Raw genomic sequence first — 18,869 nt, forward strand, 5'->3', positions numbered from 1 at the left:
TTGCAGAAGAGCTGGTAAAAGAACCGTAGGAACCAAAGGATAAGGAGAGTGCAGTGAAGTGCTGTCTTCTGGATGCAGCATCACCATTGCAGGCAGGAGTAGACAACAGCTTTGGCTGCTTGCACAGGGTCTAAAGAAGAAAGAAGGAAAGAGAGTGGAAGAGGAGACACATGAGAATAGGAAGGGAAGAGAGGGAGTACAGGAGACAAGAGAGGAGGAGGGGTCACTGAGAAGAAGGACTTAATGAGAAAGGGATGGAAGAGGTTCCTGGAAGGTAACTGTAACTACAGTGCATTGTGTACACATGTGATATTGACAAACATTGTAAAAAACCGATTTGCTCAAACCTTTCCATGTATAATATTCAGACAAACTTTCATATGTCAGCAGGTTCCACACACTGAATATTTTTTCTCTTTAATTATTATGTATTTCTGGTGCCAAAGATTATGCTCATCAGAAACATTCAGACTTGGTTCAATTCCCCACTGTAATGTAAGGTAAGGTAAATGTTAAATTTTATATTCTGTTCTATGTTCATATTTCTAAAAAGAGGAGAATATTTATGCTAGCATTCTTGAAGAGTGTGGAAACTGTGAGTTCCACCAAGCTGCAAAGTTTGGGCTTGTATTCACACATAGGAACACAGACATTCTAACCTTCATTTATATTATGTGAATATGATATAAGATAGCATATCTGCATGTCTCTCTCTCATCTATCTATATTCTTGTTTTTCTTTGAATTTTGCTTAAATTATCATCATAATTTCATTAGGGTATTATCAGGGAAGCACTGTAGTATACTCACTATTTAATTTAAGAATAAGTTCTCAGGGTGCCATCTTTGTTTCAGGTAAGCAAGCTTGTAGTACCTTAGTTTGTTGGGTAGACATCACTCCTTACCCTGCCTTCCAGCTGAAGCCTTTGTTAATCAACCATTTTTCCTCAGGATGAAAATTTTCCCAGAATCCACATGAAACAGAGGCCAGATAAATCAACTCACATATGGACTGATCATGAGTTTCATGTCTGACATGAGGAAATCAGATCTATATCTTCTCTCCATGACTTCTCTGTGACCATTTCCCTAGTTCTGGTTGTCTATACCATCACTAATTTTGGACTGCATCTTTGTATGAAACTTTCACACCTTTGGAGTATATTCCTACTGTCCAAAGTGCTGGTAAAAATGAGAGAAATATGTTACCAACCAAGTATAATGAAAATTTCAAAGGTTTGTTATCCAGGTTTATGTTGGGGCTAGGCCCCACTAAACTTTTCAGGATTCAAAAAGATTCACTACAGCAGGTGAAACCTGACTAATTAGGTCTGAGAATAAATGAAATAAATTAACTCACATAAATCCTTTCATCACGTTCTGTTTATTCTTTCTATGCCCTTTCTAATGATCATGCTGTTCTTCGTTCTTTGCTTTTCCTGTTTTGCCCTTGCCGTTGTTCCCTCTCCCATGAGGTTCCCAGTCTTTATAATTCACACAGACATTACTAATGGTATCAACATGCGTTTCAGAATCATAAAAAAAAAGATAGAACCCGATAAAGCTGTGTACCAGGAAAAGGTGACACCACCTGGGAAGGACTAGCATCCAAGGGGAAACACCTCGCATTCTAAACCATTAAATACGATCACTAGTCTTGAAGTCCCTGAACTCTGGGCTCACCCATTTGTAGTATGAGAACCGTGGGCTGTGTCCTGCTGCCTGGCTAGCTTAACCCCCAAAATAACCACATGGAATTTCTATTAATTAGATTACTGCCTAGTGTTGTGGGAGTAACTTCCGCTGCCTCAACCAATAATCACTGAAGCAGGAGCCCACAGTGCAGCGGGGAGCGACTTCCGCTCCGTCAGCCAATAGCTGCTGAAATACCAGCCCACTGGGGCGTGGTATATTTCTCTTTTAAAAAGAGAAGCAGTTCCGGATAAGGGCTCTCTTGGTTCCGGCTCTTGGTTCCGGTGCTCGGTCTCGGCTGCTGCTCCCGGCTCCTGCTCCAGCGACTAGGCTCCCTTCCTGACGGTTTATGGTGTATGTAAGTTTTACCCCCTGCCAAATAAATAGCCCCTTAAAACATAACTGGTGTGGGATTGATTCGTTAATAATTGCAATACAAATGTACAGCTGACTGTTTCTTAGACAGATCCACAAATATAGAACTTGCAGGGGACATGACTTGCAGAACTTTGGATACTCACCTGTCTTTTGGACAGTCACTGTCAATTCTGTAGAAACCTTCTGAAGCCATGACTCTTCACCCCTTCAAAATGGGATTCATTCCCCCAAATACCTTAGCAGTGTAACGTCTTGCAGTACAGGCAACAGAATGACCTTCCATGGGGCCTTAGAGAGATATCATTCACTCTTTGTTCTAATAATCAAATCCACATAAAACCAATCCCCCACAACTAACTTTGCAAATAGACTACACAGGAATTTCACAAAGATAGGAAGGCAGCATGCCTGCCCTTACTGACAAACATGTCTGAGCCTCCCCAAAGCTGGTGGTTATCACAATAGAGATTGGGGTGAGGGGAATGGGTGGTGCTGGAGGTCCTTCTGTATTTGTATTGATTTCATTGGTAGAATAAAGAAGCTTTCTTGGCCTTTTGATAGGACAGAAACTTAGGTGGGAAAGACAGAACAAAATGCTGGGAGGAGGAAGGCAGACAGAGAGCCACCATGGAGTCACCAGAGTCAGACATGCTGAATCTTTCCCAGTAAGCCACGACCTCGTGGTAACACACAGATTAACAGAAATGGGTTAAAACAAGATGTAAGAATTAGCCAATAAGAGGCTAGATATAATGGGCTAGGCTATTAACGAATCAATCCCACACCAGTTATGTTTTAAGGGGCTATTTATTTGGCGGGGGGTAAAACTTACATACACCATAAACCGTCAGGAAGGGAGCCTAGTCGCTGGAGCAGGAGCCAGGAGCAGCAGCCGAGACCGAGCACCGGAACCAAGAGCCGGAACCAAGAGAGCCCTTATCCGGAACTGCTTCTCTTTTTAAAAGAGAAATATACCACGCCCCAGTGGGCTGGTATTTCAGCAGCTATTGGCTGACGGAGTGGAAGTCGCTCCCCGCTGCACTGTGGGCTCCTGCTTCAGTGATTATTGGTTGAGGCAGCGGAAGTTACTCCCACAACACATTTGCTGAATAACACTTGTGGCTCTAACAGTTTGCATTTATTTAGATCACAAATTCTTTAACTGTGTTTTATAAGCCTACCTGGGTCTGTATGACTGAATGTGGCAATAGTCAGACAAAACATAAAACAAATAGGGACAGCAAAATTTTCTAAGGACACAGAAACCAAAGGAACACAAATTCAAACACACATGAAGCTAAAATGTCTCTGGATGCTCTTCTCTGTGTGGTATTGCACAATTTCGCCACAGTCTTGGATGTGAACACTGAGATGCCCACTTGCCACGTGTGCCATCCTACCATTAAATACCAATGAATACCACTTGGATCACCTTCACTCAGATTCACGCTTACTGTATGCTTAATGTGTGCTGCCTTTTATTGTGCACACAAAGGTCTTTGCTCTTACAGAAACCTGAGAGTTAAATTTTGACAACAGGTCATTCAAACAGCTTCCTACCATTGTTCTTCAGCATGTATCAAATAACTATACATTTGGGGTGTACTGCATTTGAGTGTTTGTTGAGAGAGGGGGCCCTTTGTTTGTCCCGACTGCCTGGCTAGTTTATACCCAAAATAATCACACAGAAATTGTATTAATTAAATCACTGCCTGGCCCATTATTTCTAGCGTCTTATCGGCTAACTCTCACATATTAGTTTAACCCATCCCCATTAATGCGTATCACCACTTAACTGTGGCTTACCAGCATGAGTCTAACCAGCATCCGTCTTGGGCAGGAGAACCATGGCATCTGCCACACTGTCCTTCTTTCCAGCATTCAGTTCTGCCTATTCTGCCTACCCAAGTGCTGCCCTATCAAAAGGCCAAGGCAGTTTCTTTATTCAACCAATGAAAGCAACACATAAGACAGCAGAACCTCCTACACCAAGTGTTTGACATTAAAACTTGTTTGAAGGAGGTTTGGTATATACAGCAAAAAGTAAAATGCCTACAGTGCAAGCATGAAGACTTGAGTTTGTAGCCTCAACACCCATATAAAAATTTGGATGGGTGGCATGTATCTGTAATCCTAGCATCAGAAAGGTAGAATCAGGAGCATCGCTGGAGCCTACTGGCCAACTGGCCTTGCCCAGTCAGTTAGCTCCATGCTCAGTGGGGCAGACAGTAAAAGACAGCTATATATTCTCAGCAAACATGCATTTCTCTCTCTCTCTCTCTCTCTCTCTCTCTCTCTCTCTCTCACACACACACACACACACACACACACACACATTTGATGTGGTAGAACTTTTGTTCAATATCTGCAATGTCCTGAGTTTAATACCTAGAATCAATAAAAAAATAATTGCTCTTTGAGTAGCTTACTAGATTTTTATAAAATACTTCTATTTTGGCATAGGATATATACAGAATCTATAATAATTTCTGAAAAGATAATTAACTTATTTCTGAAATTTTGGGCTATGAATTCATGAAAAACAATATTTTCAACATTAATTATTTTGAATTTAAAATATTAGTCAACTCTAAAAGCATTAAAAATTTTTTATCTATAACTGGCAGCAGCAAATATTCAGTAAATCATTACTTTTTATGTGTAAATAATTTAACATACCTATCCCATTATTATGCAAATATACTTACATTTTTAATAAGTAATCAATTATATATTTATAAAATAATTTAAAAATAAATTTACATTTGGTTTATTGTAACTGTATGGTCAGTTGTTCCCTTTACTCTGGGTGTAGTTTTCTACTATGGTTGCTCTCTGATAGAAAGAGATATTTCTTTGATAAAGGGTCAGACCGACACTTATCTGTGGGTATAAGGATAAATATTTAGATTATAGTTAGCAATTACACTCATTTAGTGGGGTTGGAGGTTCTCTTCCAAGAGCCATGGTCTCACTAGCCTCAAATATGTGACTTGGTTTCCAGTCCCAGGCATTAGTTCCCTCCTGTTGAACTGGCCTTAAGTCCAGTCTGAGGGCTATTCATTGCCACTAAGTTAAGTGCACCACTATTGTACCTTTAAGGATATCATGCCTTTCTCATTGTTATTTTAGTTCATAATTACCATAGCTGGGTAGGACTACTGATTGCTTTCCTCCATTGAAATTTTCCTTGGAGCTTTCTGGCACTATGAAAACTAGACCTCAGGGAGGATGCTTTCAGGTCTTTATTGTATTGTCTTTGGCTTTTGGAAAGAGCATTGTCAGCTCACATGTGAAATTTTTACCTAAACTGTAATGTACAAGCTGACTTATGAGTATTATATGTAATTTTAGGTATGTAGATAATAATAAGATACCTCAAGGGCCTTTTCAGACATCTTTACTGTTAATGTGTGTGTGTGTGTGTGTGTGTGTGTGTGTGTGTGTGTGTGTGTGTGTTTAAAGGCTGTGAAATGGTATGGCTTAAGTTTTTGAGTAAAATGCACCTCTTATTAGTCTTAATAATTTTTCCTTATGAGTTCTTGGTCATGTGTTGTTTCTTTACAGCAGATCTAACCACTCACTTGATTCTCAGATTTGCCCATGAGTTGTCTCCCATCTTTATGGGTGTAATGGTAAAAATAAAACAGCACTGTTTTCTGAGTGGTGGCAGTGGGCAGTGGGCCATGAGACCCAGGCAGGGAGCTGCGTGGTGGGTGAGAGACCTAGACAGACAAGTGTGCCATGCAAAGTGAGGTTGGACATTTATTTAGTGGGTTATGGAAGGGAAAGGGGAGAAGGGGAGATGGGGGAAAAGGAGAGGAGTAGGAGAAGAGCCACAGCAGCAGCTATATCTTTGGGAGAGAGACGAAAAGGAAGAGACTTTGGCTGCAATCAGGAAGGAAGAGCTGCCTGCCTTAGTGGACAGGAGAGGGAGTGAGCAGGGCCTGTCTCTTTAAAGGAAAGGACAGACCATTACAATGGGCTGACTTTTATACCTCCCTAAGATTCATTTCTGATTCTGAATTTGTTTCAGTCATTTCACTATTTCAATACTCATTCTCTGCCTTTATGTTGCCTTCAAGACAAATCAATTCTGACTAATATAAACCCAGTTCAAAGACATGCCACTGAGTATGGTCATCACCTTCCTTTATGTCCATAGCCTCATGACAAATTATGTGTTTACACTGCTGCCACATGTATCCCTTCTACCAACCATATCCATTTTTCAATGTTCTAGCTTTTCTACTATGTAATGAGTTATTTGAGATCTAGGTGGTAGAAATAAATACATGTTGTATTTAGTTTCTAGGATCACAGCCATAAACTGAGTTCTTTGGGGCTAGAGTCATCTGAAGTTGCTTTAATACAGATATGGGACTCACCCTGGTTGTTGGCTTGGTGACTCTGTTCATCTTCATGTATATTTTCCATGGAGGCCTGCCTCATCTTAAGGTCATTGCATAGGTGATTTGGGGCTTTCTCCTGAAATATCAGGTGTATTTTGTGTCTCCTTTTTATAACCTATTTTTAGAAATCACATAATATTGTCCTCACTATAAGAACACTTATAATTGTTCTAAGTATTTTTTTAGAACAATCATAGTATACTCACCTTCAAACAGATGGATAAATATAATCTATGTCCTCATCAACAGGGAAGAGAACTTGGAAAAGTATAAGAAACCAGACATAGCATCATGGCTGATTTAAAATAGCACACAACTGTAATACAAAATGTTCAAGCTCTTAGTTCTTAGTCCACTGTCATAAATGCACTATAATGAGGCATGACCTTCCTAATTCACATAGCAGTATCTGATTAAAGGGGTGATTACAGAAAACCAGGATTTCTGCCATTCTCTTTAACCAATTTTTTTTCAGTAATTTGATAATCCAAGAATCAGACACTCATGATAGTATGGAGAATTTGAAAGGCAAAGCACTGTTTATGTGTTGTGACAAATGTTAGTGAGAAATACTTTTCCGTAACTACACATGAATACCTCATTTCAGACATTAATTTGTAGAACACGTTTTCTATGTAACTGTAACTCATGCAGAAGGCTAATAATGTGTTTGATACCTTGCTCAGTTCCATACTTAGATATAACTATTATATATTTAAGATGGCTGATCACACTGAAGTGATGAGAGGCATTCATCAGTGCCCAGGAGTTCGCTATCCTGTCCTTGTACCAAATCTTCAGGGTTTTCACCATGCTGTAAGTCTGCTATTGTTTCTCTAAAATTGCCTTTATTGTTCTGAAGAGCTTAAAAAGCTAAAAACATAGAGCTCAAGATTCCCCATGACATTGTTAGGACATAAAATGCTCCCCTTATTGCTTGCTAAGTGTAACTATTCAAGAATTTGACAATAAAAATATAATTCTCTATTTTGGATGAAAGTTTGAAAGTTTGTTTTGTGCATCCCTAAGAGTATAATATAGAGTATATCTTAAACATTTATTGATGAAGCATTATAATTGCTAATATTCCTGAAATAAATGTTTTGTCAATATCTCGGGGCTAGTCTTTTGTTTCTATGGATTCTCCTCTTGGCTTAAAACCAGTCACTGTCATTGCATCTGCTTCTAGTGACTTACTTATCCCTATTCTGTTTATTTATTATGATTCTGTGTGCTTTAGAGATTTATATGATTTAAATAAGAATTTTAATGAGCACACATAAGCAAAGAGTCACATTACTTTTTGCAAAAACCTTTCCATATGTTTGTTGCTAAGATGTTCTGATATATATTCCTTGTGTCAGTTAGTATTTGAAACTCTCCATCTGATTCTATGGTGCCTGAAGTTGAAGTTATATGAGTCTATTTAGTCCACTACTGTTGGTGTATATCCTGTTAGAACTGTTTATCCTTCATTTGATTTGATATAATTTCATGGCATTATAAAATTAAAGAGTATCGCTATCATCAAATCTTGCAAAAAGAAGAGAAGATCTCTATCTTAGACAAAATACTCAGGATACATCCTAACTATAGTTTAACAACAGAATAAATATTGTCATGGGAGTTGTGGGTTTATAATCAAAGCGTGGTGTAGAAAGTTACTAATACCTGAAATTGGATGACAAACAACTTTGTGCCACATTTGTAAAATGAGCCCAATAATAGTTACAGGAGGTTTTTAGATTACAAAAAATGCAGGCAATGTTCTGTTCTAACATTACTGGCAAAGAATATTAATTAATTCTATTAATGAAATAGAATTTTTATTTAATTTGTTCAAAATTCACATTTGAATAGTGGAACAAAAACTAAATGTTGGAAGAAAAACAAATTCTTTTTCTTCTTAATGTATTAACAGGCGATCAGAGATGAGGGCCTGTGAGTGAAACATTAAAATGATGTTTTGTCAATGAATCTTATAAATCTTGGGAGCTTGACTTTTGAAATTACTATCACAGTGGTCGTGTGTAGTAGTATGGTGGTATAAATACAACAAAGGGGCAAAGGAAATAGACAGCAAAATCTAAGTGATGAATTGAGAAAATATTTTCTGTTGGCAAGACATTCTCTGCTGGATTATAGAAAGAAAAGAAAAACAAGTAGTTTATATTGCTCTCTTTCAACAATTGGTTTTAAAATAATCTCCTAAAAATGCAGGCGTTAGTGGGGTACATGTTTTTCCTCCATAATTATGGTTAAAGTGCTTTGAGGATAACGTGATGAAAGACAGAATTAGCTGGTTCATCATCATCACTGTGTTCTATGTGTCTCATAATCTTAAGAATATTTAGTTTGTGGAATATTCTTGTTACTACAAAATATTTTCCATTTCAAAACAGTGTAAGTGGCAAAAAGAGAGGAATCTGGCTTTAAATCTTAAGGCAACATGAGAACACAGAATTGCCATTAGGGTAGTCTCTCTCCTGCTACCATTCATAGAACATATTAGAATTGGGTTGTACACTGTGTCTTTCAGGTTGCCGCTGGGGCCACTGAGATAGCAGTTTTTGGTGCTGCTTCTGAATCTTTCAGCAAGAAGAATATTAACTGCTCCATTGAAGAAAGTATGGGAAGGTTCGAGGAGGTTATCAGCTCAGCAAGGCACATGGCTATCCCAGTACGAGGGTACTCACGAAACCCAACTCATTTCATTAGTATCTGTTTTTAGAGTACACTTACAAACCACCATTTATGAATATATATATATATACACACACACACACTATGAACCGTATTTATTTATAGTAATCACTGTGTAATTATATCCCATTAGTAATAATTACCATGTTTCTAGCCTATGGAATATGAAATTGGATTGATACCAGGGGAGCTGGGATGTGAATCTGACATTAAGGTTCAGCTATCCAGATGTAGTTATGTGTCGTATCAGAGTCACATATGTCAGTAAATTAGAGCTGTTTCTGTAAACGCAGGTGTATTTGAGATCCTTACCCTTTGGCTTTTCATGTAGGAACTGTATTGCTTTGGATCTACATTGCTGGCTTTCATTATAAGAAATCCCATTAAGGGCAACAGAGGAAGAAAAATTGTCATAGATCAAAAAGCCAGTTTTCTCTTTTAGGAGTTTACATGGCTTCTCTGAATGACATTATCATGTAATGTCATTCCTGAATTCACTGTCCTGGGACTCTTACAATAGAGCCGTGTGCAAACCATTAGAAAACAGGGTAGTAGAGAACAGAGACAGGAAGATAAGGAGGCCATTAGCATGGTGGAATCAAAGGAAGGGGAAAATCGGCACTTGTTTTTGCCTGCTTCCAAGGTGAGCAGATGCAGCATAGATTTGGAGTTGTTCCTATACGTGGCAAAAAATGCAATAAATTGTTTGTTATTGAAGAAAGACAGTAGTTTACTTTCTAATAATCATATAAATATTCAGATATGATGATAATACAATTAATTCTGGGAAATGGATTTAACTGTACCTTGTAATTCTTTTAGTTGAGGTGAGCAAAATCCATAGTGGCATAAAAATTCAATAATTAATAAGAGAAGATGTTTGGCTCAATGATCACCAGCACTGAAAAATTTAAAAATAATAATAAAGCATGTCCTAGTTAGGTTTTCTATTGCTGCAGTGAAACACCATGATCGAAAAGCCAGTTGAAAGGAAAGAGTTTATTTGGCTTACACTTCTAGATCTATTGGAAGAATTCAGAACAGATCCTCAAACAGGGCTAGAACCTGGAGGCAGGAGTTGATGCAGAGGCCATGGAGGAAAGTTGTTTATTGTTTGCTTCCCATGACTTGCTCAGCCTGCTCTCTTACAGAACCTAGAGCCACTAGCCCAAGGATGGCACCAGCCACAGTGGGCTTGGCCCTCCCCCACTGATCACTAATTGAAAACAATGTCTTCTAGCTGGATCTCATGGAGCCATTTCCTTAACTGAAGCTCCTTCCTCTTTGATGATTCTAGCTGTGTCCAACTGACACACAAAACCAACCAGTGGAATGTTAAAGACATTTTGAGGAAGGAAGTTGTGATGACTGGAGTTAAGCCTAGGTCATTTGGAGAACAAACAGACTTAGAGTATACCACACTATGCTTTCTATTGAAATTTATCTTCTCAACTCTCTACCAGGAAGCTTTTTAAAAAAGTATCTAATTATCTTTGTAGTTTAATAGATAATTTTCATGTGAAGAGCTTGTAGAAAATTTAAATCCGAGATAATACACACCAATCGTCATAATAATGTATTTATTTTAAGATCAAATTATAAAACCACAATGAAAAGTCTATAAACCTTCAAATTCAAATCCACTGAGTTGTTTTGCATTTCTTACCCTTACAAAGGGCATACAAATACCTTTGTCTACTTCATAATGTGAACAATATTTGGAGAAAAGTGTTTCTCACTGAAAAGTTAATAAAACTCAGCATGAAACTATATCAGTGGACTACTGTGGATATTTAATTGCAGAGTTGTAATGTAGAAAAATGTGGACTTCCCAACACACTGCTTTTTTTTTCATCTCAATTTGAAGTTTATTTCTGAAATTTTCACAGGAGTATCCATTTGTAGAAATATAACTATAGCAGTGTGATCCTTAATTGTTTGAGTACTTTATTTTCTTCCCTAACTTTGCATTGAATTTAAATAAGATTCTCTTTTTCTGTTTTATTTTTGTGTTTTATTAGTTCTTACACACACACACACACACACACACACACACACACACACACACACACTTTGATCATGTTAATCACCCATTATTTCCAAATCCCGTTTTCTCTTCTTCACTTTTGCATGCCTCTCCCAACTTCATGTCCTTGTAAATGTATATTATAAATAAAAAGTCTAGTTCAAAGCATAAAACATGAAAGATATGTGTCTGGCTAGACTGATATGGGCTGTCATTTTCCTCTGACATCTGAGCTATGTGAGGTTTAAGCGTATCACTCCCTTTTTTACTAGGAGCCTAATTCATTTATCTATTTTCAAAACATTACAAAATGCAAGAATAAATATCTGTGAACAGCATTTGTGGCATTTATTCTCAACTTTCCAAAAAAAAATTTAAAATGAAATTATTAGACTAAAGAATAAGGCAAATTATTAATTAAACAATATTTAAAAACTTATAGATTTTATTTAAGTTCAGAAAGCAAAGATAATTGTGTAATCTAATGTTTTATTTTAATAACTTGTTCTGATAATGTAAATAATATTTATTACTACTTAAACAGAGGTGAGACATAAGATTTTCTTCCAATCACAATCAGTGCAGTCCTTATTTACCTTTTTACCTGTCAATCAAAAGCAACCTAAACCAAGTGTGCTTTGTTTCCAAAATATATTGCATCAGAGATATTAGTGATCTATTTCTTAGTGGAAGACACTCACTGTAAAGGTAAAGGTGTTCCTCCACTATGCAATGTTTTCCAATTGGCTGATCAGTTCTGTTGAACATTCAACTTTTAGAACAGCAACTTCCCCAACTGCCAAAAACAAAAGGTAGTTTCCCCCAACTTCACTTCAAGGAATGATTTATAGCCCAACACATTTATTCAAAACATCCAGTTTTCAACCTGAATTAGCCAAGCCATCTATCTAAATCGTGTTGCACAGTTTGTGTGTCTTGCCCTTGTTTCTGCCTGAGGCTGGATGCCACATGGATTATGATTCTGACCTTGAAGGCGAGGGCAACCTTACTTTGAGGGATAATGAGTCTCTTTATTCAGAGCTCTGTTTTTAGGTGTGCAGTGGGCAGCTTCTGAATGACTATCTGTACAATGGCTTCCACTGTACAGTCTCCCTCCTAGGAACTTGCTTGTGTATATATCACCATCTCCTAGTAGCAGAAGATGCTTATAAAGCTACCTTTTACCTTCCACCATTAAACAGACCTAGATTTTGGCCCGCAAAAGAACATGAAATAATTGGTTACTGAAATATGGTACATAAAACTAAAACTTAGACATCTGCTTTGACGTATTTTTTTCATATGTAGAGTATTTACTTAAAGGTTAAAGGTTTATATTTTGCTGGAAGAGGGATCACTTGTTCATCCTCATTGCCCAGAACCAAAATAACCACACAGAAACCATATTAATTAAACACCACTTGGCCCCTTAGCTCTAGCTTCTTATTGGCTAACGCTTATATTAATTTAACACATTTCTATTAATTTGTATAGCACCATGTGGCTGTGGCTTACCAACTAAAGTTCCCAGCGTCTATCTCAATAGCTCCTTGGCTTCTCTCTGAACCTGCCTTCGTCCTCCCATGCTATAGAATGAGCCAGTTCTTTATTCATTAACTAGTAAAAACAAAAACAACACATAGACAGAAGAACGTCCCACACCAATATTTCATGTAAATGAATGTAACCTAACATCAGAGTAAAATAGGGGACTCAGATTGGATGGATGATGGTCAGTTTCTCTCTCTCTCTCTCTCTCTCTCCTCTCTCTTTCTTCATTCCTCCTTCCAGCCCTCTCTCCATTCCCCTCCCTCCCTCCTCCCTCTCTCTCTCTCTCTCTTTCTTTCTTTCTTTCTTTCCTTCTTTCTTCCTCTCTCTCTCTCTCTCTCTCTCTCTCTCTCTCTCTCTTTCTTTCTGATTTGTGTTTTGGATACAAGGTCTTGTTATGTTATTGTCTGTTCTAAATTGCCAAGATTGACCTCAAAATTGTGTAACTCCTCTAATTCCCACCCACCCAGAATTATAGGAATGTACCACCATGCTTTGTTTTTCTTCTTTCTTTCTCCTTTTATTGAAAATATTTTTTTCATATACCATATCAGATATAGACACAGAGACCAGAAGGAGTGGGGGATTTGATGGAGACATTCATTTTTTTTCTTAACTCTTTGACTCTTTGTTCTTTGGGGGCCTGCCACCAAGCTCCCAAGTAAGTGCGCAGTGTCTTATTCTTACTCATAAATACCCAGCTTTAGCTTGGCTTGTTTGTACCCAAGCTTTAGTTAAGTTATTCCATCTACCTTTTGCCGCTGGGCTTTTACTTTTCACTGTTTCTTAATATTATTCCTTTTCTTCTTATTCCATGTCTGGCTGTGTGGCTGGGTAGCTGGCTCCTTCTTTTCTCGCCCCTTGATCTATTTTTCCTCTTTTCCTTTTTAGAGCTGAGTATTTCAAGGTCTCTCAATCTCTGCCTATTGTCTGGCTGCCAGATCTCTGTTTTTATTCCCATCTGCTGCAGGAAAAAGCTTCTCTGATAATGGCTGAACAAGGTGCTGACCTATGAATATAGCAGGATGTCATTAGAAGTCACTTTATTACTACATTCTTTCAGTAACACACTAGTACATGTTTTATACTAGGTTACTGGGCTGTCTAGTCTCAGGTTCTTGGTCACCTAAACAGAGTCAGGAATGGGTTCCATCTTGTGTGCTGTGGGACACACAAGCCAAGCTAAAGCTGGGCATTCACAAGTAAGAATAGGACTCCATGTGTATTTACTTGAGAGCTTGCTGGCAGGACCCCAAAGAACAATGTTCTTATACCCTCTAAAGATTTGTCACTTGTATTGGTTTAATAAAATGCTAATTGGCCAGTAGCCAGGCAGGAAGTATAGGCTAGGGTGATCAGACAAGAAGTATAGGCAGGGTGACCTGAATAAGAGAATTCTGGGAAGAGAAAAGGCTCAGTCTGAAGTTGTCACCCAGACACAGAGTAAGCAAGATGAGAATGCCTAACTGATAAAAGGTACCAAGCCACATGACTAGCACAGACAAGAATTATGAGTTAATGTAGATATAAGAGTTAATAAGAAGCCTGAGCTAATAGTCCAACCAGTTAATAATTAATTTAAGCCTCTGTGTGTTTCTTTGGGACTAAATGGCTGCAAGACCAGGTGGGACAGAAACCTTTGTCAACACTTGTGTATTGGACCTTAAGTCAAATCAGGTATTGTTTTGTTACTTCCATAAGCTTCATGTCATCATTGCACTAGACTATCATGCAGGCAGGTCACCATTGCAGATCAAAGGCTTTGTAGTTGGGTTGGTGTTTAGTTTTCTCCTTTTACCAAAGCACAGACTACCTTCCTGTGCCAAAGATGGTAACACATAGGGGTTAAGGCTCTTTACAGGTACAAACTCAACTTCTCTATGTTTCTACTATTTGGTGATTTCATTTACCTGATATACATAGAAATGAAATCACCAAATAATATATATATATATATATATATATATATATATAAAGTTTCTACTATATTAGGTTACCATACTACCTATGAAATGACCCTTAGTTTTAGCCATCTCTTCCCATATTCCCCCTCTTGTCTCCGTCTTCTCTCTTCTCTTCACTTTATCCTTTTTGTTCCAACCTTCTCCCTCATCCATCCATAACCATCTATTCTATTTCCTTTTCCTAGGGAGATCTATTTGTTTAACCCTAGTTTCTTACCCTATACCTAACCTCTGTGGCTCTGCAGACTGTATGTTGGTTATCATTGACTAATATCCACATATACGTGAGTACATAGCACAATTTTTCTTCTGGGTCTGAGTTACCTCACTTAGGATAATTTTTTTTCTAGTTCCAACTTTTACCTGCATATTTCATTTTTTAATGGCTGAGTAATGTTCCATTGTGTAAATGTATCACATTTTCTTTATCCATTCATCTGTTGAGGGATATTTAGGTTATTTTCTATTTCTGCTATCATGAATAGAACATCAATGTACATTGTTGAGCAAGTGTCTCTGTCATAGTATAAAGCATCGTTTGGGTATATGCCCCAGAGTGGTATAGTTGAATCTTGAGGTAAATCGGTGCCTATCATCCTGAGGAATTGCCACACTAATTTCCATAGTGGCACTCTCACCAGCAATGGGTGAGTGTTCCCTTACTCCACATCCCTACCAGTATGAGCTACCATTTGTTTTATTGATCTTAGCCTTTCTGAGTAGTTTAGATCAGGGAAGCCCATAGAAAAGGTTGAGGAAATACCGAAGGAGTCAGAGGGGATTGAGGATGCCAGGAGAACATGGCCTACCTAATAAACTAAGCAGGGCTCATAGGGGCTCACAGAGACTGGAGCAGGGAGCAAGAGCCAGCATGGGTCTTTACTGTGTCCCCTGTGTATATATTATGTCTGTTAGCTTAGTATTTTTGTGGGACTGACAGTGGAAGAGAGGATGTCACTGACTCTTATACCTGCTTTTGGGACTGTTTTCTTCCTGTTGGGTTGCCTCATCTAGCTTCAATATGAGGGTTCTTGCCTTGTCTTATTGTATCTTATTTTGTTGTGTTTGGCTATAATTTCTTCAAGCCTGCTCTTTTCTGAAGAAGAAATGGAGGGCAAGTAGATCTGGGAGACAAGGGAGGTGTTGGGGGATCTGGAAGGAGTGGAGAGGAGGCAATCTGTCACTGGGATATATTGTGTGAGAGAAGAATCTATTTCCAACAAAAAAGTGAAATTTTAAAGTAGTTTTGATTTGTGTTTCCCAGATGACTAAGGATGTTTAACATTTCTTTAGGTGTTTCCCAGCCATTTGAGAATTCTCTGTTTAGATCTGTACTCCATTTTAAAATTAGGTTGTTTCCTTAATATCTACTTTCTAAAAGTATAGTTTTGAATATTGGCCCTCTATGAATTTGTAGTTGGAAAAACCTTTTGCCATTGTATAGGCTTCCACTTTGTCTGAATGATGGTGCAGAAGGTTTCCAGTTTCAAGATTCCATTTATTAGTTGTTGGTCTTAGTGCCTGTGATAACAGTGTTCTGTTCCAAAGGTTTTTATCTGTGCTAATGAGATCAAGACTCTCCTCTATTTTTTCTTCTATTGGGTTTAGTGTATCTGGTTTTATGTTGAGGTCTTCAATAGAACATCTGAGAAAAGAGATTAACATACTTGGGAGTATGGGCCTTTGTGTGCTAACTTTGCTTTAAGTATCTCTCTCTCTCTCTCTTTTTAACTGAAAGTAATTGTCTTTTTTCTTTCAAATATTTTATCTAAAAGGTTTTTTTCTTCATTTTACATGCCAAAACAGTTTCCCCTTCATTCCCTCCTTCCACTCCCCCACCTTCTCCCCACCCAACTCTTTGTGTATCCACTCCTCAGAAAGCTAAGTCCTCCTATAAGGAGTTAACAAAATCTAGCATATCAAGTTGAGGCAGGACCAAACCTGTCTCCACATCAAGCAAGCAAGGTATCCCACTATAGGAAATGGGTTCCAAAATGTCAGTTCATGCACTAGGGTAAAATACTGATCCCACTGCCAGTGGTCCCACAGGCTGCCTAAGCCACAGAACTGTCACCCACATTTAGAGGGCTTAGATTGGTCCTATACAGGTTCCCCAACTCTCAGTTTAGGGACAGTGAGCTCCCACTAGCTCAGGTCAGCTGTCTCTGTGGGTTTCCTAATCATGTTTCTTACCCATTTGCTTATATAATTCCTCCTCCCTCTTTTAGCCTGGACTTCTGGAGGTTGGCCCAGTGCTTAGCTTTGGAACTTTCATCAGTTGCTGGATGAAGGTTCTATAATGACAATTAGGGTGGTCATCAATCCGATTATAGGGGAAGGCTAGTTCAGGCAGCCTCTCCACTATTACTTGTAGTCTTAGCTGTATCATCCTTGTGGATTCCTGGGAGTTTCCCTAGCACAAAATTTCTCCCTAACCCCATAATGGCTCTCTCTATTAGGATATCTCTTTCCTTGCTCTTCCTCTCTGTCCCTCCCCAACTCAACCATCCATTCCCCTAGGTTCTTCTCCTTCCTCCCCTTCACCTGTCCCTTCCTTTCCTCAGTTCCCCTAACCCCTGTACTCCCAATTTACTCAGAAAATCTTATCTATTTCCCCTACCAAGGGGCATCCATGTATGTCTCTCTTAGGGTCCTCCTTGTTACCTAGCTTCTCAGAGTTGTAGATTGTAGTCTGGCTATCCTTTTCTTTATGTCTATTATCCACTCATGAGTGAGTATATACCATGTTTATCTTTATGAGTCTGGGATTTTTTTTCTAGTTCCATCCATTTGCTTGCAAATCCCAAGTTGGCATTTTTTTTCTGATGAGTAATAAATACTCCATTGTATAAATGTGCCACATTTTGTTTATCCATTGTTTTTGGGTGAGAGGCATCTACATTGTTTCCAGGTTCTGGTTATTAATGAATAATGCCTCTATGAATACTGTTGAGCAAGTGTCCTTGTGGTATGAATGTGCATCACTTGGGTACATGCCCAAGAGTGGTATCACTGGGTCTTGAGGTAGATTGATTTCCAAATTTCTCAGAAACTGCCATACTGATTTCCAAAGTGACTGTACAAGTTTGCACTCCCACCAATACCCCTTAATCCACATCTAATCCAGCATAAACTGTCATCAGTGTTTTTGATCTTAGTTATTCTGACAGGTATAAAATGATATCTCAGAGTCATTTTGTGATTTGCATTTCATAGATGGCTAAGGATGTTGAGCAATTCCTTAAATATCTTTTGGCATTTGAGTTTCTTCCATTGAGAACTATCTGTTTAGATCTGTACCCATTTTTAATTGGATTATTTGGTATTTTATGCCTATTTCATTCAGTTATTTATATATTTTGGAGATCAGCCCTTTGTCGGATGTGGGATTGGTGAAGATCTTTTCCCATTCTGTAGGCTGCCGTTTTATTTTATTTACCATATCCTTTGCCTTACAGAAGCTTCTCGGTTTCAGGAGTTCCTATTTAGTAATTATTGCTCTCAGTAACTATGCTACTGGTATTATATTTAGGAAGTAGTCTACTGTGCCTATGTGTTCAAGTCTACTTCCCATTTTTTCTTGTGTTAGAATCAGTGTAACTGAATTTATGCTGAGGTCTTTGATACACATGGTCTTGAGTTTTGTGCATGGTAATAGATGTGGATCTATTTTCATTCTTCCACATGTCCACATCCAGTTATGCCAGCACCATCTGTTGAAGATGCTTTTTCTCCCATTGTACAATTTAAGTATCTTAAAGTCAGATAAAGACATAGTTTGTGGAATATTGCATGTGTTTTGTAGTAAATAACTCCTTGCATAAATAAGTCAAAGAAGGCACACACAAAATTGAGAAAGGTCCTATGAAAATAAAGTTCAGTGGAGGGGAAACCAGAAAACGTTATACCTTGGAAGCCCACTGGTGAGAAATGAATGAAAATACCCATATAGCGATTTAGGCCTTAGGAGCCAGCAGGACAGACTCACAGCTAGCAACAAGCTGAATAAGCATGGGATGCGTGTTTTGAACAATTTGAATTTACTGTTGTTTATTGACACTATTTTTCTTATTTAACTTAGTTAAAAGGAAAATATGAAGCAGGCTGTGGTAGCACATGCCCTTAATCCCAGCACTTGTAAGGTAG

General features: G+C 38.2%; 1 protein-coding gene across 2 annotated transcripts in view; it reads left to right on the forward strand.

The window, feature by feature from the left end:
* Hmgcll1 (3-hydroxy-3-methylglutaryl-CoA lyase like 1) overlaps positions 1 to 18,869 on the forward strand; it is a 124,330-nt gene that overhangs the window by 50,197 nt on the left and 55,264 nt on the right. For both annotated transcript variants that reach the window (XM_085689399.2, XM_048424054.3), the window contains exons 4-5: positions 7,203 to 7,298; positions 9,022 to 9,170. In XM_085689399.2, the coding sequence (XP_085545525.2) occupies positions 7,203 to 7,298; positions 9,022 to 9,170 (245 nt within the window). The remainder of the gene's footprint in view (positions 1 to 7,202; positions 7,299 to 9,021; positions 9,171 to 18,869) is intronic.

The sequence above is a fragment of the Myodes glareolus genome, chromosome 4, assembly GCF_982192425.1.
Source record: "Myodes glareolus chromosome 4, mMyoGla1.1, whole genome shotgun sequence".
Lineage (NCBI taxonomy): Eukaryota > Metazoa > Chordata > Mammalia > Rodentia > Cricetidae > Myodes > Myodes glareolus.